The sequence below is a fragment of the Sinohyriopsis cumingii genome, unplaced genomic scaffold (genome assembly GCF_028554795.1).
Source record: "Sinohyriopsis cumingii isolate HCF-2022 unplaced genomic scaffold, ASM2855479v2 utg001574l, whole genome shotgun sequence".
In the NCBI taxonomy this organism is placed as follows: domain Eukaryota; kingdom Metazoa; phylum Mollusca; class Bivalvia; order Unionida; family Unionidae; genus Sinohyriopsis; species Sinohyriopsis cumingii.
Window position 1 is genome coordinate 20,994 of NW_028316021.1, and position 26,965 is coordinate 47,958.

The 26,965-nt window shown below is 35.2% G+C and overlaps 1 protein-coding gene across 1 annotated transcript; it reads left to right on the forward strand.

Moving 5' to 3' along the window:
- Positions 1-9,434: 9,434 nt before the first annotated feature.
- LOC149771928 (cell surface hyaluronidase-like) lies at positions 9,435-26,179 on the forward strand (the record flags this gene model as incomplete). Its single annotated transcript, XM_089948079.1, has 14 exons — positions 9,435-9,651; positions 10,195-10,349; positions 12,639-12,801; positions 13,816-14,040; positions 15,027-15,214; positions 15,503-15,575; positions 16,172-16,302; positions 18,569-18,699; positions 19,105-19,174; positions 20,111-20,237; positions 21,227-21,290; positions 24,301-24,484; positions 25,058-25,273; positions 25,899-26,179. Coding segments are annotated over 14 exons (2,148 nt in total), but the record flags the coding sequence as incomplete, so codon positions are not given.
- Positions 26,180-26,965: the final 786 nt, after the last annotated feature.

Sequence of the window (26,965 nt, forward strand, 5' to 3'; positions counted from 1 at the left end):
ACGTAAGTTTCTTAACAATACGGAATGGTCTTGTCAGCACTCAGTCTGCTTCAAAAACGTGCACATATCCAGCTGTCGAGGTATGTAAGTTTATTAATTTCTAGTTTATAAGCTATAAGTACTGTATTACAACGTTTATCTTTTAATCTTTGCTATATAGCTTTGGTTTACGCAGCATAATACACATATTTCTATTCTCGTTTTCTACTTAGCAAGGGATTTATATTAGCAATGACAAGCTACATTTTAAAAAAGACTGTTTAATATAGTAGGATTCTTATCGAGCAAGATTAGGTTTATTTTTGAACCTGTCATTTTGTAATTATTGTGCTGATAATGTAATCTATATAATTTACCGTGTATAACGTCATTGTGTTATTATGCCCGTGTCCTGTATGATACACGGTATTGGATATATTTTCAGCTGTCTGTCTGTGACCGGAGTGTCTGTGTCTCTCTCTGTCACCAGAGTGTCTGTGTCTGGAGTGACTAGAGTGTCTGTGTCTCTGTATGTTACTGGAGTGTATGTGTCTGGAGTGACCGGAGTGTTTGTGTCTGGAGTGACCAGAGTGTCTACTGTCCGGGGTGTTCGGAGTGTCTACTGTCCGGGGTGTCCGGAGTGATCTACTGTCCGAGGTGTCCGGAGTGTTTACTGTCCGGGGTGTCCGGAGTGTCTACAGTGCGGCGTGTCCGGAGGGTTTACTGTCCGGGGTGTCTGGAGTGTCTAACGTTCGGGTGTCCGGAGGGTCTAATGTTCAGAGTGTTCCGAGTGTTTCGCAGTCTTCTGAGTGTCCAGAGTCTGTAGCAGCTGTGAAGCTGAACTGTAGCAGCCGTGGAGCTGAAAAAAAGTGTACTGATGACGGAGTGGGTCTCCGTATATGTAATTTCTTAGCCGTGGGCTAATTTTAGGATTCGTAAAACCCAGTGTATCTTTCAGGACTGATAAGTTGTATATCTGTCCCTCTTTCTTGTCACCATAATTTCGCTACCTGAGTGAATGCATTTTACTACTTGAGTAAAATTTTACATTTTTTACTACCTGAGTAAACTATATCCATCGTTTCATTACCAAATCGTTGTGAAATATTCACCCCTTGTCTTTGTATTTGCTAAATTATTTTTTTTTTGTATTTTTCATCAAGTCTGTGCGTTCTTATCTTAATTCAATCCAATATTCGGATTGTATATACACACACATATTCACAATTAATTGCTCATGCAAGTCATCCATTTTTAAACCTTGTAGTTATATCTTCGCCAAAAGTGTTCTGTTGTGAATCCGAAAAGTCCACCCGGTTAGCTTGTTACACCATGATGCGCCCTTATTTCGCTGTTTTCTCTCGACGAAATGTCGGGACGTCCTTGGTTAGTGGACTTTATACCCTAGGATTAAAATATCAAAGATGGATCCATGTAACCATGTAAAAACCTAATAAAGAGGGGACGAATTGGCTCAAATGGAAACGTAAGATATAATCTTACAGCATCTGTAGAGTTCTGATTGCTTTATCTAGCCGCGATGTTCTAGAAATAGGCTGAAAAGTTTTTTTTTTCTCAAATTTTCCTACTGTTAGAACGGATCACTACTTTCGTACTGTTCAACAGGCGTTGAAATCAAAATCCTGTAATCAGAAGTTCAGTTAGTACAAACTCTTTCATTCAGTCTATTAATATGTGCGTGTTTTTCGTACCTGGTACCCGTCGAACGCACCTTATATCGCAGTTTGCTATCGACGAAATTCGTCAGGACTTCGTTCGAGAGTTGACTATCCCCTAGAGATAAAATATAAAAGAAGGTTCCATGTCGAAACGGTTTAAAGATATAATGTTTTCACGGCACGTGTCTTAATCGACTTTCATCTAGCAGTAGATTTCTCGAAATCGCCTCGACGAATTTTTTTTATTAAAAAATTTTTTTAGAACGTGTATCTAGTTAGATAATTGGCAGTAAACTAAAACATCTGACGCAAATGTTTTTGTGTGTGGGACATGTTATTGTCCATATTTTGTTTCGGATAAATTGTGACCCACGTGTGAACCAAAATACATTTAATCCGCTAAGAGAGTAAACATTGCGTTCGCTGATGCGTGAAAATAGTATCGTTTAAACTTGCAATTTCAATAAATCATTGTTTATCTCACAAAGTAACCTAAAGGCTTCGGTGACTCCAGGTAGATCGCTTAGTTCCCAAGGATTATATGACAATCTTATAGGTCACAAACTCATAGACCCATTTTTCTACTGATAAATGTTAAGCCCTTGTCACCAGTAGTAATCCCAGGCATTGTGTTATTGAGAATTGTAAGGACAATATTTATTTTGAACTGGTATATAGCAAGAACTTAAACAAATGAAACGTAACTACTCAAGTTTTAAGAGCAAATGGACAATATATTTAGTCAACCATTTACTTTTGGTGCCTCGGGGTGAGAATAGACGTTACTGGATGGATAGTCGTCAAACAATGAGACATAGTGTGTCGATGACGTTAAAATACTAGATTTTAATATTTTGCCTTTTAAATTATTACTACCACTTGGTTTTGAGAAATCGCACCTGTTAACTAACTTTACGCGAATATTTAAGCCACTATTCGGGACACAGTTAATCTAGTTCACAATAAAACTGTCCCAAACCGTTTTATTGTCTGACTCACAAACGACTGCTTTAATATATACTACTTGATGAAGAAAGTGCATATTTGATGCAGAAATTGATATCAAACACCCAAGAGTATATGATCATAAACAGCTTCTCCTGTCGTGATAATCACAGCCTGAACTTGCGCGTGGAAGCGAATACGTGGATATTTATCCCATTTCACGTGGTAACAGAGGAACTTGGATGAAGAAGGATGATATTTAGCTATTGGTTAGAAACAGCAAGCTGGAAACATCACAAACAAATTAAAAAATAGGAACGCCCCCAAGACCCTCACGTGGAAAATATGTACACAAAATATACGTTTGTGTTTGAAATATAGACCTTGTGATTAAATATAAATTTGAAAATAACCGACAGACGCTTTGCGCAAGAGTTTATATCTGTGCTTTTGTGAACCTTTTTATATTTATTACGTTAATGCCACAGTTTTATAGGACAATATTTTATCATTTGCAAAATAAAAAAGGAAGAAAAGTCAGTTGGTTCGCGGATGTTTAAGGTGTATGCCTGTTTTGTCCTTATCTCTAGCAGACGTAACTAATGTGAAAAGAATCCGTTTAGAGTTGTAATGCTTTCCTTATCTAGGTGATTTCTAAGATAGTGATATGACTAATTTTATGTTAGGACGAAAACGCGTATTCTTACTCAAATGAATTTCACTTGGACAGTAAATGGAAGAGTATGCTTGTAACACATTTGTTATCTTGCTACTATTCATAATATATTCTATATACATCATATATTGCAGAATGAATCCATATCGGCTGAGTTATTTCACGTATATTTCAAATGGTGATGCTAGTGTAACAAATTATATGATTTCCTCAATCGGTCTATTTAAATAATGTTTTGATTGTATGAATGAATATGTGAATTTCCCGATCATATATGAGTTCACTTTTCCAATTTGTCAACATTATAGCTCCTGTATACTCTTAGTAATGTATACCGATCAAATCATTACCATATTGAGCTAAAAGGAAAATTAGAAGAACGACTGAATGAATGAATTCTAAAGTGAGACAGTCTAATTTCCTAATTAAGCATACTCGTTGTTTCTGTATCTACTTGCACTGATGAAGCTGTCCAATTTGTCTCTGATATGTACCGAAAGCCATCGTGTTTTATGTTAGAGCAGTATTATAAAGCACAATATTTTCAGGATGGTTTCTATTTTCTGTAGACACACGGAATTATTATATGCTCATTTTTTCCCCCATTAACTTTACATTGTCAGAATCGTGCAGTATTACCCGATATTGAACCCGCGCGACAATACACATATAGCATTCATATGCATAAAGGAACTGCTTTCTATTGTAAACAAACAATGGATGCATACGCCAGCACTTCTGATTTGTGTATAAATCATGTACACTCGCGTAAGGGGCTCTTTACGTTGTGGTTGTTTAAATTTGTTTCTGAATGAACTAAAACAGATGTTTCGTGGACTGCCACATACCAGCTGCTTTGGCACATTCCGCGTTGATACAATGTTTCGGATTTAGGCTAGCTACAGTATACAACAGACGCAAGAATTGGTCCTTACAAATAACATACAAGTGACAAGTCATATACTCTCTTCTTTAGCTGGTGATAAGAATGGCAAAATAAAATGTACTTACAGTTTTGTATCCTGAATTTCCTCAAAATGTATTTTCTTAATTCTGCAAATCCAAATTACATGAGCCATGTCATAGGTTCTCAATCTTGATTACGCATTTCGAAATTGTACTGTAATTTCGATGATAATTGCAATTACATCCTCCTTACTGCACTCAAAATGAAAAAAAACATTAAATTCCATAGCGTCCTTTTGATAATTGCAAATGAAAGACTTCAAATATTTTCCACATTATGATTTCAAACATTCAATGACAGAAACAGAAACACATTTGCAGATGTCAACAGGCTTCTCCTTAGCGTCCTCAATCTCATGTATTTCATGTGGAATTGTCGCATACAAATCCAGTCCATAATCACGAAATTTCCTAGAATCGAGAATAATACCAAAGTCTATTCACTCGAGATCAAATCGAAAAGTTCTTGCAATGCACATTCATGCACAATATGACTCCAAATTTCAATTTTAACTAGACGCACCATTTTCTTTCCAAAGTTATGTCGAGCGTGCGGCTAAGTTCAAATTTATCTGGGCGGAGTTATGTGCGCATTAATAATGATAATTTGTGCAATGATGAATATGAGCTTGTGTATTTAGCTTGGAATGCGGCATACATTCATTTACGTTGTTTCTTGTAGAATAAAAAATGAGCATATAATAAAAAGGTTAATGCATTTGTATATGAAAATATGAACTCGTTTTGTCAGAAGGTCGTACATTATTCCATCCAAATAGCTCGTTCATATTTTCCCATACAAATGCAGGAACCTATAAATATTGCACAAGTGATAGTTTCGTCATGAGTGGTCCATAATTTAATTACACAGAAATTTCCGCATAATGATATCCTTGATAATCAATGAACATGTTATGAGACAACAGTCATATAGAAGACAAATATCATTTCATTTTACAGATATTAGAAATATATTAGTACCAGTGATTTTAGCCGAGCCCATATATGTGACGACATCTTTAATCCCTTGGATAAAACCTATTTTATTGGGTTGTTGTTTAAAAGGGACCAATTATATTTTTAACTATAATATTAACATCATTGAAAACGATACATTTATAACACCATGTTTTGTCTACCCATATGTAGTACGAGAGATATCAGACAGTATTCTTATCTCATCTTGCTTCATATTATATAGTATGACTGAATGGTGTTTGCTCTTATTTTCATATATAAGTATTATACTGTGTTCAGTGTGTGATATGACGTTAGGCATGGTCCTTTTCTGATTTTTCAAAAATAGCATTTATACGATCAACTATGAGAAAGTCAAGAAACCGTTTTGAGCATATTAGGGTTCATGTCACTGCAATCAAATCAAAACATGCTGCAGTAACATTACTGTCACAGCTTCTACTTCTAACCAAGTTACTGAGTTTAACTTTCTCTGACTTTTGCCACACAACAATTTAGGAGGGTACCGACATAATGCAATGAATTGCAAACGAATAATTTCTGTGTTATACACAACATTAGAAGGAGGAAGAATCAACTTCAGTCGAACAACAACATAAGACGATGACGCAAGAAACGAAAACGATGACTCTCAGCAGTCAGTAATGTGTAATTAGTGTAACAGTGGATCTCTTACATCAGTTTCGGACCGAACATAAAGAAATAAGAGCGTTATATCGAACCTACCTGTGAAAACCAAAGAACAAGAGACATATACTTTCTACAATATCTATAACATCAAAAGCAACAACAGCAAGAACAGCAGCAAGGACAATGATGCCAAGATTGTTTGACTCGTACTAAGACATTCAAAGAAATCACTTCGAGCTATTAATAGAAAATCTTTTGACGTTGTTATACTGGCAATTTCATGACAACCAAAATTGCTCATAAAATTGATGTTATCCTTGTATTGCCCAATCAAACCAAACAAAGAAAGTACGTGTGCGTCTGAAGAAAATCTAACATTATTTTAATACAAATAGTATGCTTGCATATAAACTCTTTTCGGGGGAAGTGATTTATAACCGAAACATGCTATTGACTTCCAAAGGAGGCCCTATTGTCATCCGCAATGTTCCGTTCCCACGGTGAAACATCTTTTCATGACTAGTTTTAATTTTCCATTTGGGTTATAATGGTACAGTAACCTGTAATAATGTTTTTCCAAACTATTTTCATAACATGTAATCCATAAGGCGTCTATGCCGCTCTTTTTAGCTACTCCTGGAGTTCTCTCTCTCTCTCTCTCTCTCTCTCTCTCTCTCTGAATGCAACAAGAAGAAAAGTCCTGAAATATCAGAGTGAATTTTTGAGGCCAGTTTTCATGATATCAACAAAATTTACTATCTTCTCACAAACCACACTAGCGGCACAAAACCATAAAATATCGTACACACCTTAATCGGTATAAGACACTAATAAAATCGCTATTGTACGCCCCTGAAACCCTCCTCACTGATTGCTAGAACAACAAATGTTTATCAGGGAAATGTATGAAGCATCAGCCAGACGAAACTTGACCTAGTAGTCGTATGTCACGTATCTAGGCTAACTTATTTAGCCCATAACGCTTTCTTGTTAAGTATAATTAAACTAAATTGAACGAATCGCCCGAGGTGATTACGTCTGATACACGTGTGCATCAGAACGGTACATCAGTACCCGGACCCAATATTTGTATGACATTGTTATTAGCTGAGTATGAAAGAAAGCGAAACATGATGTCATCAGACACGTGGCAAAGCACACAAATAGCGATCGGAAACTTCAGTATAAATACAAGCACCTTAACCTTATCTAGCAAAATACTACCGAACGCTGATGATGGCATTATGTCGTATCTCGTTCCATATATTGGCGTTGTTCCTGCTATTAGTAGCACATGAACAAACGGCCGCTGTAGCCACTTGTCCACATGAAGATGCATCTCTTAAATTATGGTCAGATCCGACAACGTGGTCTTCAGGAAAGGTAATGTTGTCTTTTCTATTTTTCTTTTTGTTATTTGATTGCATTTTTAACATCGTTTAATCCAAATGCCTTTAAACGGTGTAAATAAAGTCTTAAAACATCAAAATATGTGTTTTATTGGACAATTAATTATCAGAAACATTTTATTCCTATGATCATTTACAATTCCAAACATGTCTGCGTTCACAGTATTACATTTAATCGACTATGGTGGTTGTATTGTTGTTTCAATTTGGTTATATATGCAGCGAGCATAGGTGTTATCTAACAAAATGCGGTAGCTATCGACCCCGAAGGGGAAGCAGATTTAGAATCCATTTTGTTTGGTTTGGTTGGTTTTTGGTTTACATATTTTAAATATGAAGAAGAGAATTTATAATTTTTGTGCAAAGAGCAGGGATACCACTACCACCACCACCACTAGTATGTCTTCAACACCATTATTCTTCAATGACCGTACCACTTTTATTGGCTACAAACAATTATGTTCGCTATAATGCATACATACATTCAATAAAGGCAGTTTGGTAAGGAGATTTCAGATAGGTATTCAAACGTGATAAGTGGCGAACCCGTTTACATCTATAAGAGATGGCAAGATAAATAAAATCGACGGGAAATGGAAAACAAAAATAAAACAAAATCAGAAACCTTACTCACAAGAGGCTTCAGATATTAAGAAATAGATGTGAACATCATTGCAACATCTGAACATACATGGTATACGTTATTACGAAAAGAACACGATATTATGAATGAGATGATGATGACGACGACGACGATGAGGATGATGATGATGGTTGTAGCAATGTGTGAAAACTATCAGAAATCTACCTGAAAACAAGATCAATAGAAACAAGTTTTTTTTCACATTTTCACATTTACCAGTCTGCAATTAATTTTAAAATAAGACAGATAGATTGAAGGATCTGACTAACTATTCGCAAACCGAATGATTATTAACATTTACGTACTTTGCCAATTTCTTTATACCATATAACAATTGTATTCAAGTTATTTTTATTTGCTAACTTTGTAGTAAGATACCTGACTCGATATAACGTTTGACAGCGGGATCCTATTTTGTAGTCTGAAGTCACATCTGTGTATAAATCTGTATTAGACGTATGAAATATTTCGGTTGTGTCTTTTCTCGCATGCTAAGGGAAATCTGTAACACTTAGGGTGGCTGCCCTACATTATTAATACTAGGCGTTAGTTTTCATTGCAGCTAAAGGTAATTATTAGGTGTTGCCAGGAGATATTTTCTTAGCGTATTGCAAAATGGAAATTGTATATGCTTAGCACCCATCAGAGCTGCCGAGCAAGTGAGATTAAGCCTGTTATTTAATCACTTGATATTGTGACCTCGCCATTGTGAAATATTTCAATGTTCATGCAGACTTTCCTTTCTGAAGAGATCGTGACTATTTAGTCTTGAACACTAATAACAAGAGAGGTAAGTAGTAATACCCTTCGAACAAGTGGACTTCTATGTTAAATTTGGGTGGGGTTGTACCCTACGGACAATGGGAATTTAACATTCTTGCCACCGTGACGTCATCATTCCTATTGTCCCTATACAAACCCACTATTTTTGATGCCAGACAGTCCCAACATTTTTGACCCTAGACAGTCCCAATCCATTGTCCCTATACATCCAATGTTAAAATTCCTCATGTTAAATTCCCATTGTAGGTAGGGTACAACCACGTAAATTTAACATAGAAGTCCCTTTGTCCGTAGGGTATCACCTATTACTACTTATGTAGAAAATAAAGAAACAAGAATGCCATGAGCAAATGAAATTTACAAAACGGATCGATATATTTCTATCCTTCGTGAGCCTGGGGTATATCAAGCGAACATCGGACATATTGTGATAATTTTCCATTGTTGACCGGTGTAATCATCTCATCAATGTATAATATCGTTTTTAATTATCTAGGCATTGTGGATCTGCTACTGATGTCATCCAATATATATATATATATATATATATATATATATATATATATATATATATATATATATATATATATATATATATATATATATCTGTCTCCTATAGCATATATGCTTTCCAACATATTATTATTATTATTATTATTATTGTTATTATTATTATTATCATCATTATTATTATTATTATTATTATTATTATTATTATTATTATTATTATTATCATTATTATTCAGCCAGCTGTTGGCGCCAATGTGACAATCGACACGGGCATACTCCTAGATGAATCAACCCTTACCCTGACAGGCATTGTAGTGATCTCTAGTGGGAAGCTCGTATTCAGTCCTAACGTGGATATCACGCTAACAGTAAACTTTATAGAGATATCAGGAGAGGTCATCATTGGAAGTGAATCTTGTCTTCATCAAGGAAACGTTCATGTAACACTTGCCGGTAAGAACTGAATTTCCCAACATGTCATCGATTCATTTAATTGTTCTGCGTGTTATTCATATCTAAGATATTACTGCATATTACGTCTAAATAATAAATACTAGATTAGATGCAAAAGAGTTGAAGAAGCATGGCGAAATAAATTGATGAGATAGACAAAATAGAATAGTGTGATCTAATCTTTGACGCAAACGTATAGAAACTTTCAAATGCTAATTATGTACGTAATAGGTTCAAGCGTCAAAGTCTCATCGTATATTACTTTTACGACTAACAGACTAATGGCTGTTTATGAAAATAAGTTAATGGCAATATATCTACCATAGTTTTTGTATGATAGGTTGCATTTCACGTAACTGCGTATTAGTGTGATGTTAGAAGAGATGTTGGGGGAGAATAAACAGGAAATAATGCAAGTGCAAGAGATGAATAGATGAACTTATATCGGACAGGATATAGAGGACCGATAACAACAATGACGAATAACAATGACGAATATCGATTCATTTACCCATTTACCCATTTTTCTGTGTTTTTTGACAGGAAAGCGCGGTGATTTCCCAGAAATCGGAAAGTCAATTTTAGTGAAGAGCGGTGGTACACTGGAGGTTCATGGCAAGAGAAAGTTGTCCTGGACTAAACTGGATGGAACTCTACAGAAGCTCTCCAAATCAAACGGAATTCTTTATGATCATAGCGTATGTGTACAATTGAAAATATCCAGTAGATGTTTCTTCAATGTCTTGTAGCATTCTTGTCCATTCGCGATTTAAGCGTTCTTCCGAATGGCAACCTTGTAACCAAACTGTCTTCAACACCGTCTGAGAGAGGGTGATCTTATTTGGTTTTTCATTACTGCAAAATTAGTATATTATGATTCTATTCCGTATACAGCCCTGATATGAAGTAGATTAGATTAGTCTGACCTTGTTATGGGTAATTTGGAAACGCAATTTTATTCTACACCCTGTTTAACCAATTGAGGTCGGACGATCATATTTGGTCTTTTGTTTCGCAAAGATTGTGCATGACAAAGACCTTTTCTCAATGATAGATACAAGCCAGTGTTGGGGTCAAAGTCAAACCACTAATAGACCTATATCTGCTATTGGCTCTACCAGAATATTGTTTTTATCGTAACTTATCTTTGGGTGCATGTACAGATGCATTTCTGGTCAGTTTTGATAGAATAATCGGAAAACGGGAAAGAAATTATTCTTCCCAGTGCCGAATATAACTGACATCAGAGCCTTATTTACCTATATTCTTTCACAATCAAAGCGTTTAGTATCATGCTAATTATTAGAATTATTTATTGTCTTCCTCCAAGGAATATTCCTAACTGGTAAATTAGTTTTTTCTGAAGTGCATTTAACGTGCATATGTTTATTCCTTGACTGATGCTCAACAATCTATAAATCAAAGTAGAATATAAATATATTTAACAGTTTACTTATTTAGCCATCTCTACGTTTCCATCCATCTAGCTTGATCTTTACGATTAATTTTGTTATGTGTTTGTATTTCTTCCCATCTATTTTTCACTGATTCGACAAAGAAATCTAGCTGTTCTGCTAAGCTTATTTGTCTTATCTCAGTTTTGTTATCTCAGTCCGGTCGTCTCGGTCATGGTGTTCATGCAATAGGAAATTCTTTTACAATGAAGATACCTTTGCTGTTTTCTGTTGTGCCTTACGGAGTTGTTATAAAATCTAACAACATCAACACCTACAACAACCGAAAACAACGAATACATATCATAACGAAATTCACTAATAAAGCAATTGAAGGTATCTGCAACTCTAATAACACAAAACCAAACCATTTTGAGACACGCACACACACATACACACACGACGTTGAGCTTTTTGATATAGTTCGAGGCACACAGGCTATACACATCGCTGGCTACAGAAATCCATACTCTCTGCAAAGCCGGCACAAAATCATCAATGTATTATGTCATGCTGGTTTTCTCAACTTTGTCCAACAACAACACTCCACACCAGATGACTCAGACACAGTAAAGCAATTTCGAATGACAACATCTGCACCTACCAACCAGACTGATAATTCATCAGGTCCCACGCTATTCCACAAGTAGATTTCCTTGTAGTATGTCATTGCAATAGCGATTGCTACATCTTTGCTATTTCCATGAAAGAAAATATAAATTTCCCAGAAAGTCATGAATTTGAAATCTCCTCAGCTACTACACACTTGATTAAAACTGTATCCAGTAGGCCTCTTGTAATGCAAAGTATGGTGCCATTTTCTGCCATAGTACGTGTTCCAAATTGGCACTGTTGAAAGTTACATATTATCCATTTAAAATATTAATTATGTATAGTTATTCTAGTATGGCATACATCGATTCAATGTATTAATACAGTAATAATCTCAAATGTTTTTATGTTTCTATTTTCTCATGCGTAGAATATATGTACTTTTTGTCGACAGGTCTTCTAATTGATCTCATTAACATATTCATATTAATGTGCGGTATTGATATAGCTATAGCACGTTTCTCCAAACCGCTTGTTGTGTAATACTTCCAACACATAACAATTATGACTTTTTTCTTGATTTTGTTGCTGTTACGAGGAACGGCATATACAACTAGACTACACTTAGAAAATTATTCATATTTTCATAAATAGTATAAAACTTGATGACCTTTACATAACGTGAGAGGCTATACTATTAGCTCATTGATAATATGCGTGTTGCATTTGCTAGCTATATTGCAAGCATGCCGGGTACCATTAATTTAATTGAAAAAAGATGAGTGAGGAACACTATCTATGTCGGTGTTTGTACTAAGACAAGAAAATCCAATCACGGGGTTACATTAGTTATCTCTCCGCGTGGCATAGCCTCGTGGGAGACAGAAATATAACCCTTTGACTGGGATTTCCTTGTCTCTGTTCAAACACCAACATAAATTCTATAAATATATATTAATCCATCCTTACATTCTCATTCAGGTGGATGGACCCAACGATCCTGACAGTTGGATGGACGCCCTTGTAGCATACGTCTTCGAAATCAATACCCTAAATCAGCCTGTGAAAAAGAAATTTGAAGTGTTTGGGTTTTACTCTTGGAATGAACTTAAAAAGCGGGATACTTTACGAAAAATGATTACAGGTACGCTTGAGCAATATCTGTCGACGTCAAGCTTTGCAAACAATTTTTTTCTTCTAATTTTAGGTTATAAAGAATTTAAATTAAATATGTAAAATCAAAAGGAGTATCCTTATTTGATTAAGTATAGAATTGTGCTTATTCATTTCATCCTTGGGTACATGAAATCCTTGTTTTAATACAGAATAGATAGAGCCTCCGATTATCTTGAGTGAAACTAAATCTGAACGATGACGTTATTATTATATGTGTGTGTTTCTCTTTTCACAGAATTAGCAAACAACGAGGTGCTTTTGTTCTCGCTGAGAAAGAATTTGATCTTGACCAATGATTTAACCGAAATCTACAACGCATTTGAAACTTTAGTTTTTGGAAGTGTGACAGGCACAAGCAAGCTGAGGACAGTCAGCAACAACATGAATGCATACGCAGCCTTGGTGTATAAAAGTAAAATTTCACATTTTAAAATAAACATAATTTGTAATAAATCGAGCCATCCTCCATGCAGAAATGAAATGTTTGTAGCCAAATTCAATTTCATTAGTGAATTATTATTAGTTTCACGACTCCCAGGCATTCTTAAATTTGATACAAATCCCAATACTACAAAAAATTCCAAACAAGTCCTTTGAATTTGCATTCATATAACGTGTTCAGGAACATTTCCAAATACCAAACAGCAACTTAAATTATGAATTGGAAAAATACGCGCACTTTTTTATAATTCATTGCTCCTAAGGAATGAGCAAAGTTTATCAGTGATTGTTTTACTTAATACAATAGAGAAATAGTATTAAATGGTTTATATGTGTCATTTATCTTCTCTATACATGATCCTAATAATATTATCTCCTTGCAAATGACCATTTTGATTCATTCTGCTTTGCTGTTTGCATGTCTGTGTATGTATGTATGTATGTATGTATGTATGTATTTGTGTGTGTGTGTGTGCAAGCGTGCGTGCGTGCGTGCATGTATGTATGCGTGCCAGACCATAAACATTTTATACTATTGCAGCTTCCACTGGTGTAGTGGTGAAAGAGACAATCACTCCTCCATCCAGCTCAGGAAGTCTTGCCTCCGCTGAATTGACTCTTTGGGACAAAGGGCTGAAGTTTCTTGTGGAGAGCTTGACTGACACTGACGAATCCTGGAAAGCCAAACAGAATTTTTTCATCTTTACTACTTTTGCCGCCTATCCCATAATAACTCTCATCGATTATGTGACCACATGGAATATTGGTAATAATCAATTTGTTTGTTAGGACATGCATACATGGACTCAAAACCACTCTAAAATTTAAATACACCAGACATCAACAGCAAGCTCCTTAGCAGCATAGAGCTGTAATAAACCATTAGTTATCAATAGTTTTACCTAGCTCAGCTCAGTAAGTATTAGGACGTAGAAATAATCATAGAGGTTCGAATAGAAGGACATCATGCTTAGTTCAAAGGTAAGATGTGCCATAAGATTTAAGGTAAATGGATGCTAAGTGAATATAAAGAAAGAATTTGTAGAATTCCTCTTTGCATATTGATATGATGGCATACACAATCTATTAGCCTGTCTGGAGGAATAATAATAATAATAATAATAATGAATGAGCGTGTACTTTAGATCTCATCCCATCTTATTAAAGGGGACAAGGTCGTTATTTCCTCCACTGATTATGATTGGAACCAGGCGGAAGAGGGGACAATAATAGAATGTTCTTCATGTAGCAACAAGCAAGTCAGGATAGACTGTAAGTAAACCTTTACGCTTTTGATAATTATAAACAATATCATCGTGCACTGTACATAATTGTAAATAGTTGCAATAGAAATCTAACTAGCAATTGACAAGGTAGAGATACACGTTGTTTTTTGTTGTGTTTTTTTGTGTTCTATAATACACCTTTAAAGGTAATAAACGTACGAAAATACATTGGACACGATGTTTATCTCTGACTGAAGTATTACTCACACCTTTATAGACGGTGTTAGTGTCTATCACTGTTTACAAATATTATTTAAGGAAAACAACTGCGCGCCAATGCCGAACAGCTTTAATAAGAAAAAAGTGATACACTTTCAGTGCATGTCAACACTTTCGTCTTCATAGTTTTGCATTTTATAGTAAGCAGGGTGGATACTAGGTCTGTACAAAAATAGGAGACAGTGGTGGTGCTCGTGCGGAATCTTCTACATACATTATTAAATGGTTGATTTCTTCGCATTACCAGTACCACCCCGTTACACTCACTGGGGCGGGGTAGAAGATGGAGTAGTAGACATGAGAGCAGAGGTGGCGCTGTTGAGCAGAAACATTATTTTTGAGGGCAAAATGGAGGCTAGTTGTTACGTCAATGATGCCAATAGTCCAGGAAAGTGCAGCAACTTCAACTATGACACGTTTGGGGGACACATCAAGGTACAAGCCGAATTTATATCATATACAATTTCAGCATATGTACATAATACTTGTCAATAAATGTGATACATTCAGCTTATTGCCAGGAATTAACGCTAGATTCATTTTGACCATAAAATGTGGCCTTGTACATATTTACCATAAACATATATGTCATTAACAATATATTCTTCCTTGACATTACGTCATTAATAAATCCATAATCATTCATTTTCCTCGTAGAAGGTGGAATTCTGCTGCTATATATAGTTTAGACATATACATGCATGTACTTTGGTTTCATTTCAGTTTTTATACGGTTTTAAGAATGGGAGAGTAGAAGGAACTGAACTGTATCACATGGGACAACAGACCGATTTGGGTATGCGTGCTTAAAGCCGTGTTTGTTCACAATAAATACATAATTAAGGAAAATATTATCATTATCTCTCTGATCAATCTATCATACTGCTTTTGTAATAGCATGTTTTAAGGAAATAAGAAATTATTCTTAACTTTACACCGGCTATGATTATATCCGTACATTTAACGAAGTTTTCAAGAATGCGTTTCTTGTCTTTTTTCCCAATAGCCATATAGGATTACTTGTGATGTCTATGGCTTTTGTCGAAAATTTAAAACAAAAAGACAAAATACAAATAATAGCAATGCATTAAAGTTCAGAAAATCATACATGAATCTTCTGCATGTAATTTCCACAAGATATGTCAGAGAGGATTCCTTAAAACATCATCATTAAATTTACCAATTGCATTTGTAATATTCTGAGTTGCGCTTTTCTTTATTCTGTCTTTCTTCTAGCTTTAGTTAACTCGATGCTTTTATTGATTATACTAATGATGAGACGTTTGTTTTGTATGAGCATTGAGACGGTCAAGCCATAAAATTACTGACATAAATTGGATCAAGACATGTGACTGATATACATTTAAATATTTTAATTCGCGTTCCTTCCAGGTTCATATCCCGTTCACTTCCATATGTGCAAAGACACGAGAAATTACACCAACAGACCTTACGTCAAGGAGAACAGTATACACCATACCTTTGCTAGATGTGTAACTATCCATGGAACTCACGGTGTATTGGTAAGAGATATCATTTTGTCAAATAAAAGTGAAACTTCTTTATATGTCATATTTATTACTTCCAAAATATTAGATGGGTATTTCCCTCACACCGTAATCGTTTAGACTCTACAATTTCTAGACGTCACAATTCTCATGCTAACCCCTTGAATACCAAAACTTGCGAATATGTTATTTACAAGACCTTTTGGGATAACAGGAACATTATTTTAGCTATTATCTGTAATTACTTAGAATCATATTGTTTCTCAGCTTTGTTTAAATGGTCGTCGAAATCATGCTTCTTAGCAACAATGTCACTTTAAAATTGAAAATTAGACTGAATAACTGGATCAAAATTTCAACAACGCAAATTTTAAAGTCATGTCCAATCGTTTGATTTCGGAAATTGTAAGTTACGCCTAAAAATCAGTTAGATATATTGCTCAGTTCTAGCTGTTCTTGTGACTTAGATCTGACTTTCCGCCTAAGCAGATTCAAATGTCACTAAATTTAGTCTTAAAGTTTAGTCTGTTTGTGGAGTTCAGAATGTTTGGTTCATTTGAGATCAAACTTATATTTCTTCTGATCAAACTTACATTTCTTCTGATTAAACTTAAATTTATTCTGATCAGACTTAAATGTCTTCTGATCAGACTTATATTTCGTCAAAATAAGTCTTAAATTTTGTCCAGACTCAAAATTTAGTTAATGTCTAAAATTTAAGCCAGTTTTAAACTTCGGCGTAAATGCGTAAATATTTGTTTAAACCTCTATTTATGTTCTGTAGGTGAAATCTGTGACAGGTTCAGGATTCTAAAATTCAGGTTTAGACTCGGTTATGTGTTGATTGATCTTATCCAGTCCAGGACTTGTATTGGTAAAAGCATCATGTTTGTACAGAACGCTCATTGCATGTAGAAATGAACCCGTTTCAGTCTAAAACAAAATTCCACTCGTAAAAGACTGTTCCGTTGTTTTTAGCGGACCCGCCCTCCATGCAAATGACAGAAAACTTTCCAACACAAACCTTCACTTTTTGAGTATATGGTGACAGTATCAGGACATTTGTATTGTATATATATCACGATACCAATTTTATACGCGAATATTAAGTAGTTAGGTCTCATTGATGGAAATAAAAACTAATTTGTGCATTTGAATTTTTGAAAGATAGTCAGATTACTGTGCAACTTGCAAAGTCTCCATTTTGATTATGCAAACAATAACCTAGATTTTAGTTTTTATGCGAACTGATCCATCGGTAGTACTTTGGAATTATTAAATAAATTATCACATCGCAAATAGTTCATCTTATAGCTATCTATTAATTAATAAAGCAACTGAGTAGGCAGATCAAACCTTTGCTTCCAGAGACGATCACATTAAAATGTGTACTATATACAGTATAAATAAAATTTATTTACAACTAAATGGCTAAAAGCAAAACTCCTGTTTTAACTATAATTTGTGGCGTTTCCCTTGGGTCTTCTGGATATTCAATGATTTGGTACCCTGGTAACAAACCCGACTCCTGCGAAACATCTCATATTGCTAATTAATTTGTGTCACACAAACGGAAATGGTTCCGTTGAAACAAATCGAACAACTGCTGGGTTTTTGCATTGATAGCATGCCTGAATTGAATTGCGCGTCAGTTCGTGTGATATGATGTAAAGTTTGTTATCTTAAAATAGAACTGAATTAGGAGTTGATTTATAGACGATCGATAATATAAAGCGAAATGGACCGAATGTTACCTTATGTGTTGGTGATTTCAAAGTATTCAAAGCGTCAAAAACTTCGTTAAAGAAGAGAACATTTATACCCATTGAACAAAAGATCAAATGACCCATTATCATACATACTATCAAATGGCAGAGATGAAATCCCAGCAAATTGCCGGTAAATTCTCACATTTTCATGGGGGAAAAATCCATTGTGAATTCCGCTTCACACGGCATGATTTCTAACGTCCCTAAAATGTTCGTTATATTAGTTTTATGTACCATGGCCGCTCTTTATGACATCTACATTGGTATTTTAACTTTTGTTATATAAACGTATTTATTCATAATATGCTATACATCTTATTTCAATCGCTAAAGCCTCTCAAAATAAAATGCTTCCTCTGTGAAGAAATATTTTGGTTAATTTACACGCTGGGCATTTTCCTCCTGTCGTTAATGTCATTTTTAAAATGATCTCTATCAAGTCATGTCACGTTATTCTGCTGCTGACCCTGTCTGTATATAAATATTAATGAGTTATATTAATTATATTATAGGTCAAGGACAATGTTTGCTATCGTTCTCTTGGGCACTCTTACTTTCTGGAGGACGGTGGGGAAAAGTATAATACATTGGATGGGAATTTGGCTCTTGGAACCTTGAAGGCAAAGCTCATCCCATCTGATAGGTAAGTTTATTAGACTATATTATAATAAACTTGTTATGTCGTAATGAATAACACAAAGTGCATCCTCAGAGTTAAACGTGTAGCTTTAGTTTGGAATCTTCTACTGTGTTACTGAAAAAGGTAGCTTTTGTTTTTAATTTTAAATACATACGCATTGTGAACAAATGTGCCAAAATGTTTCAAACATTAATAAAAAAAATTGTGCTAAGTTATCTTATATTCATAAAACTATTGCAACAATTCAGTGAGTTTGTGGTTATCTTTTGCAAATTTTGCATTTGAATTATACAATGATTTGTTAGGATTCTTTTTTCTTTAATTATTTTTCTTTCAGACAAGACATTGAAAATAAAGATACATTTTCTTACATAAATGAACAAATTTCAATTTCTGATCTTTTTGTAGTGACCCTACATCCTACTGGATGACCAATCCTCTGAATTACCTAAAAAACAATGCTGGTGCTGGTGGCGAGGTATGTTGTTTTGTCCACGTGTTTAGCACGAATTTCATTCTTTTGAATACAGTTTGTAAAATCAGGAGCAACTCATTTTATGAAAAGAAAGTTCATCCTACAACGCACACAACTGATTAGTTAACTTACAAAATGGTTAAAATCATACAAACGTAGCTTTACAAAAATGTTCAAGTTGCTTCCTGCAAGAAGGCCGGTTTTTATTCCTAACCTAAACCAAGATGATTCGATTCTTTTGGGTGTTTTAAGTCTTATTGGTCTAATGAATTTTGTGAATACACATTTTATTTCACCACAATTTTGATAAGCATGATTTTCATCAATTCAGGGGAAAGGAATTTGGTACATTTATCCAGAGTCACCTCTAGGTCCATCGGCTACGGAAAACTTTATGGCACCAGGGGAAGCTCGCCGCACAGCTATTTCCTTATTCGAAAACAACGTAGTACACGGATATGAATCTGTAAGTACTTTACAAAAACAAAACCTGGATTGTATTATGTTATTTAATAACGAATTCATTTAGTTTAATACCTGAAAAAGACATAAGCATTGAAACATTCAGAATTGCATGCACTTACTCTTTGACAAATACAATGATGGGAGCACCATATTTGTATGTTTTAATTAAAGTAATTAGTTTTTTGGAAAATATGGACGGGAATTGATATAATCGGTAAAGAAGGAAACTGATAAGAATGCATTTTCGGTAACATATGCTTTCTTTATCAGAATCCATTACTCATGAGTCGAGTATGTGACATTTGTTGACAACCCTGGAGAATGTTACATTACTTTGGTAAAGGATTTATCACATGCAGAAGGTAGCACTGTTTAGTGAATTTACTGCTGCTCCGTGTGTTTTGACACATTATAATTTAGTTTTGAACTGTATTCTAACAGTACAAGCATGCTAAATGTTTTATATCTATTTAGGGTTTATTCATCGACAACAAATTAACACCTGATGGACAAATAGACTGCTGCAATGACTATCATCCACTGGAAGATCCAACCAACAGCAGATCACCAGCTAAGAAAGTGAAATTGATTGGTTTAACAGGTAAAGGGGTCAATGACATACAAACGTAAATTCTAAATATGGAAAGTAGAATAGAGGAAGTGAAACATATATAAATGAGCTGAAATGTTTGTAGTATTATATATATATATATATATATATATATATATATATATATATATATATATATATATATATATAAGAAACTGACCACGAACAGTAGAAAACTAGTATCTAGCTGGCCTATGCGCTTTCGACTCTTAATGAGTCTTTTTCAAAGGCAAATACAAAACATGGACAAAATAATCAAATAAAACAGACAAACCGTTGTCTTTGTAAACTTTACATGACTATGACTTGTTGCGGATGCTGAAATATATTTTATATTGACCTAGAAACCGATGAGCCATAGCGTCATCTGTTATGTAAATTATACCCCGGATATTTCATTGATATCGTTTTAACTATAGATTATTGGGTGACTAATAAGGAAATTTAGAGAATTATGGAAAAGCGAACATGCCGGCTGGATAAAGGTAACTTTAGTTGTGAATGGCTGTCTTTTTCTAGTCTTCTTGGTTTAACTTGGTTTAAATGTTCTAAGGCGGGGTATCCAGTTAGATTCCTTTTCTTTCCTGGTTTCGGAACTCCATTTGGGGTTGTGAGCCATGAAAAAGGAAAGAAAAGGATCCTGTATGTGTTCAAAGTCTTTCAGAATACTAATTATGTGGATGGTATTTTCTTTTCAAAACAATGTTTACACTTACCTATGTCAATGCAGCCTTCATTTCATTTGCTTTTGGATGAAATATACTTGCTGAGATTGCTCCACCTATTACGCTAACGATATCAGAGATAATTGTATTAAAACATATTTTGAGTATTTTCGGAACCTGTGATACGATAGAAATATGAAACCCTTACAAAGAAAGATAATTTGTGTGACTAAACAAATTCAGAAGAATTATTTTACTTGTATCATGCATGACTGGGCAATGACGTGAAAGATGTTTACGGTTGTCTTTTTCTAGCTTACAACAACTGGAACCAGAATGCATGGATTCGTGGTGGCTGGTTTGAAATGTCTAATTCATCGTAAGTGTTCGTCTTCCATTTTGTGTTGCGAAATCATGTGTATATATTATCGTTCCTATATTTTCGCATGTAACAAATATGCCCTTATAATAACTTTTCCCATCTTGATTGTGGGTGCCTTCGAAAGTTGCTCCTGCAAAAACTAAATAAAAGAGTAACCTGCATGCCAGGAGAAATAGATAGATATTGCCTTACATCTCAGGCATGGAAATTAATCTTTGATAAAGAAATCTGACCAGGCGCTCACCGTTATCGATCACAGCCATCTCACATATGTCTGCTTGGATTCGTATCTCGGGTTCGGTCAATGTGTGTATGTGAGAAAGCTTGCCAGTAGCTTCTCGATGGTTCTTTCAGGGGGTTTCCCGGGTTCTTCCTCCCTTATTAATATTGGGCGCCATGTATAGCCTATCTTGCGCTGAAAAATGGCGTTAAACCTTACAACAGCAAAAACCAACAAAAACAAGAATAACAACGAGAACTCCACTCATTTGCACTGAACCACACGTGCAATGTTTTCAGATAGATTTAAATTGCTTATAAAATGGACAAAATGTAATTTACTGTGGCAGATTATGTCAACCCAATCCTACCGCTTTCTCAAGTCACTTATACTTATATTTTCAGACTATGAATGTAAGGTGAAGCTACGAACAAAAGCGTTGGGTGTGAGTGCGTTCGACCGAAGATTTAGTTTAATCTTCTAAACTTCGATTCTGGAGGAAGTTGGCATATAACAAGAAGAACATATTATGTTCCTACGTTAATACCGGAAATAGTTCATCCTTTATACCAAACAAATAGCCTCACGATAACATATCATTATTTTGGTACCACACGATGGAATAAATCCGGCATTAACGTAGGAAAATAAATCTCTCTCTCTCTCTCTCGTTCATCGTGTTCGTGTAAATCGTTTTACCTTTAATGTATATTTATTTCTTCCTGTTTGTGGTATATCAAGACGAAAAAGAGATTTTATCATTTCACAAATATATCTCTCTGAACATTTTATTTCCAGGCTTCTGGGCGGTCTTAGAGGTTTGACATATGCCAGGTGAGACACATACTTTTCTAAAGCTCTTCATTTCTAATTACATTTTTTGAGAAGCATACAATTATTCGATAATTCACAGGTGATTTATGTGCATGGTTAATAATGACAGAAAGTGTGAGTTCTAAACTGTGAAATGAAAAGCAAATAATTTCCATGACGTATAGCTACATTACAGCATGTGTGACATAAAGACAAAACATTAAGATATTCTTAGGGTTAAAGTCCAGCTGTTTTGAATCACAATGAATAGGGCAGCGACCCAGAAAAAAAGAAGAAATACGGTATGCTGCAATGCTTGTTATTTACTGGAGACTTTGCAAACACCAAATTAATTTTCGTCATATCCTAGACATATCATAAACAACAGGTTATCGATTATATCATGTCAGGAACCATTCACTACGGAAATATTAAAACATCACAATCGCTTCTTGTTTTGGTTTAGATCAAGTCCGAAAGAACAGTTCATAAAAGACAGTGTTTTCATCGGCGAATCCGGCAATATTGGTGAACCAGCTATATTTACTTTCAATGGAAAGACAGTCAAATACCACCGATCAGTACCAACGGATAGGGCTTTGTAAGTGCTTTTAGTTTGTTTGCATCATATTTTTGCTCTGAATAATTGTCAGGAGAAATAATATTTAAGTTCTAAATTGTTAATCACGTATAACTCTCAAAAATCGACATTGATGCAAACGTCGCGCTGTGCGGCACGTCTCGTTGTGAAATCCTTGTACTGTATTGCTGCGTCGATCATTGTGCTATTCAATTATTCAAACTGGTTATACAATGCTCCCCTCTCGTGTTTAGACATACATTATCAGTTATGGCATTGTATTCTGACGATTGTTTCATGGTGCGGCTGAGTATTATTATATAAGAATAGAAAAGTAAGCTTATTAACAGTGTGAAATTGCATTTTCAAAAGTTGTCAATATAAATGCTGTTAAATTAAGAGAAATTATTATCTTGAAATAATATACAAAATTCAAGCAACTTGCTGAGATTCATGGCTTCGATACGCTATAACAGGGACAGTACTATAGTATTGTCTTTACAATGAGGGTCCATTGGTTTTTGTGATTATATATGGAAAGATGGAACATGCCAACTACTATGTATCTTAACATAATCAGGTAAATACAATTTGTTATAAATCTATTTACTTTCATGAACCTCGATATTTTGGCAAGAAACATTGCATGGATATTCAAATTTAAATTCACATAAGGTAACCCAATAGGTGACAAGATATGTCAATGAGCAGAAAAGTAAAGGAGATCATTCTACTCCAGATTGTACCACAGCAATCACGAATATTCTTTATATTCCGTATACTCTTTAATTTATATTGCTACGATTGAATTGTCCTTCATTTCCTAGCATATATTATCGATGATAATATTGCTTAATGTGCGATTTCTAATCTAAACCTAAACCAAAGCTATCATGCAGTGTTTTCATAAGTTCATATATAATGCTACACAAAAAACAGCGACACAGCTCCGGTGGCATAGTGGTTAGAGCATCTGCCTTGGATGCGTAAGGTCGTGGGTTCAAACCCCGGCCGAGTCATACCAAAGACTTATAAAATTATACTCACAGCTGCTTCGTTAGGAGTTCAGCATTAAGAGGTCAGTGTTAGGACATTTCGGCTGGTGTCATGATAATGTGACTGGGTGTGGTATCATGCTACATGTTTGCGGCATAACGCCCCAGTTCTAGACATCACTATAAACTGCAACACTGCAGACATCGTATCGATATGACTGAATTTTTTGAAAGCTACCTTAAACATCCCAAACACACACACACACACACACACACATACACCCGCGCACACACACTACAAAATCAGCGGCACATAAAAGAAAGTAGGAAAATCAGGTGTAGACTACAGTGATTGAGTATTAATTAGTTTTGTTATTTTGAAACTTACTTCTCTTGCAGGACCAGTCCAAGGCAAGGATTTATCTACTCTGACGGACCAGTATTTGCGGAAAACATCTGGTTTAAGGGATACAAGAAAACACCTTACTACAACATGGGAGCTATAGGATTTCTGAGGCTAAATAGGTTTAGCAGTTCTACTGTTAATTCCATGAAGGCTGCCAAATTTGCATTTGTTGATGGGGTAAGTATTGTACATGACCGCCTCATTTAGTGCGAGTGACCGTTTCCTGTGTAATTGATATAACAGTTAATAATAACTACTAGTCGTCCGCTATCAATACATCGGTTTGATGAGAAGGTTTTGAGGGGACCATTAACGTATAGAAAGTCACAGTTATTCGGTTTCAGAAGTTTTGGACTGGATTAAACAGTGGATTAAAAACTAAGTCAGTCAAATTAATTATTAATCGAATCGGGACGAGATGAAATATCGGGACTAAGCTCTGCAGATCTAATTGCTAATATAAGGAGCCCTGTGTGACTTTAAAATATTTTAAGTTTTGTATATGGTTCATTTATTTTAGGATTTAGATATGCTTGGTCCCCTATGACTCCTTAAGACATTTTGCAAGAGCACGTGTGGGAGAAAAAGGATAAGTTGAAACCCAAGCAACATCTCTTTTTCTCTATTTCAGTCTTGAAATCGGAAATAGATCCAGCACATGAGAAACGTGCACCCACCTAATATCTGTTTGATAAGGTTTACGCAACAATAAGTAGAACTGTATTTGCTTTTGTATTTCTTCCAACTCAGGATTCTACAGGAAACTGGATCATAAATGGAGACCAGGAGGATGTTGGATTCGGAAATGAAGACGGCGACAAGGCTGCAACATTCCAAGATACGGACGGCTCTGTTTCTGGCGCTGCTAATAATCAGATTGTAAAACCATTTGATTACTATGTTACAAACCAATGCAGGAAGAGAGTAAACTGGGAAATGGCGATATGTCCACATGATTATGGAAAGGTAACGAATAAAACCATCGCAAAGTAAATTTTTGAACAAATGCATATTATGGTATAATACAATAATATTAATTAAATCAGATATCGTTTTATTTATTCAATACTGTCCTGCGAGGTATATTATATCCAGTTGATATTTCTGCCAAGAGAGAATCATTCGTAGCATATTTGAATTTTGCGACTCTATGTCCAATAATGTTTTATTTATTTGTATGTTATCAATTGGTAATGTATATAATAAACAATACATCATCACAAGTATAGTCTGTCATGGGTCTTGATGCTAACAAATGATAATGGAGCGAAATGCATGACATGGCGATTATTTTGTCAAATAGAAAGCAAGATAATGGATTTGTTTTCAGAATACAAATGTATTTCTTATAACTTTTTTAAATCGTAACCTCCTAACAATTATAACCTCGAGTGAAAAGGTTTGACGCTACTCATAGACCTTCAAAAGTGCACCATTTTCATTCCTTAAAACAAAACTAAATATGAAACTTTCATATGACGTCAATGTTTGGTAGAAATGTTGTGGCTTGTATATTATACATGCATCTATTGAGAACGTCTGTATCATCTCAAGCGGTTCCCCAGTCAAAGAGGTCACATTCTGATTTTAGATCCGTCCGAGGGTACCAGACAGAATTGAGGCTATAACAGATCCCATCATGACGCGGGTAGATACGGGGGCTGAGGAGCAGTTAACAGGAGTTGATTCAGCTGATTTTATGGTAATCTTGGGTGGATCCAAGAGATATATTCTTCACTGGAGCAGCCGAATTCCGAACCCTCTCAAAATATACAGTGATGGAATTGAAAAGTAAGATGCACATATACAATCAAACATGCGCACCCATATATGGCTGGTAGTAGGGGCTCCACTGATGACTTTGCGACACTCTCTCTATTTTACCCTGTTCTCCACTCCTTGTTGGGTCTTCGCAAAATCCATGCCTATCCACTCTTTGATGTTAAGACATCGATATTATCATCAGCGTTGCGCAGGATGGTGAGTGTTCTAATTCTAACGCTGATGCTGCCCTCGTTGTCTTCCTAGGCATCGGACATTATCCTTTCCAGATACACTTTATGTTGAAGAGAGTGGGTAAGAGGATGCACGCCTATTTCACTTTTACTTTGGTTGCTAGTTTCGAGAACTGCGCTAGTCGCCTTAAAATACATGTTTTCTATGGTGTTGATTCCTTTTGCGTCTATGTTGTATATCCTCCTGCTGGCCCACAAGGCCGCATGACATACCTTGTCGAAAGCTTCTTGACGTTAATGAGGACATGATAGAGGTTCTGGTGATGTTTCAGATATTTTTCGCAGAGGATTCTGAGGATAAAGGTCTGTTTTATAGTGCTACGTCCTGCTTTGAAACCAGCCTGTTTTCCAGCAATTATATGTTCTGCTTTTGGCTTGGTCTATTGAGGAATGTCTTAAGCATAACCATCTTTTGGTGGCTAATTAGGCTGATTGTTAGGTAGTTCTGGAAAAGATACAGAGGTAAACCATAGATGAATACATGACCTTATTCTGGTCAATACTAAAATGATACATTATTCTGCTAATACAATATTATATAACACTAAAGGGAAAACAAATACAGGCTTTTACAAAATGAGTTGCACATTAGAATTACAGTTTTAATAATTTAGAAAGAGAACATGTAAACTAAACATTAAAC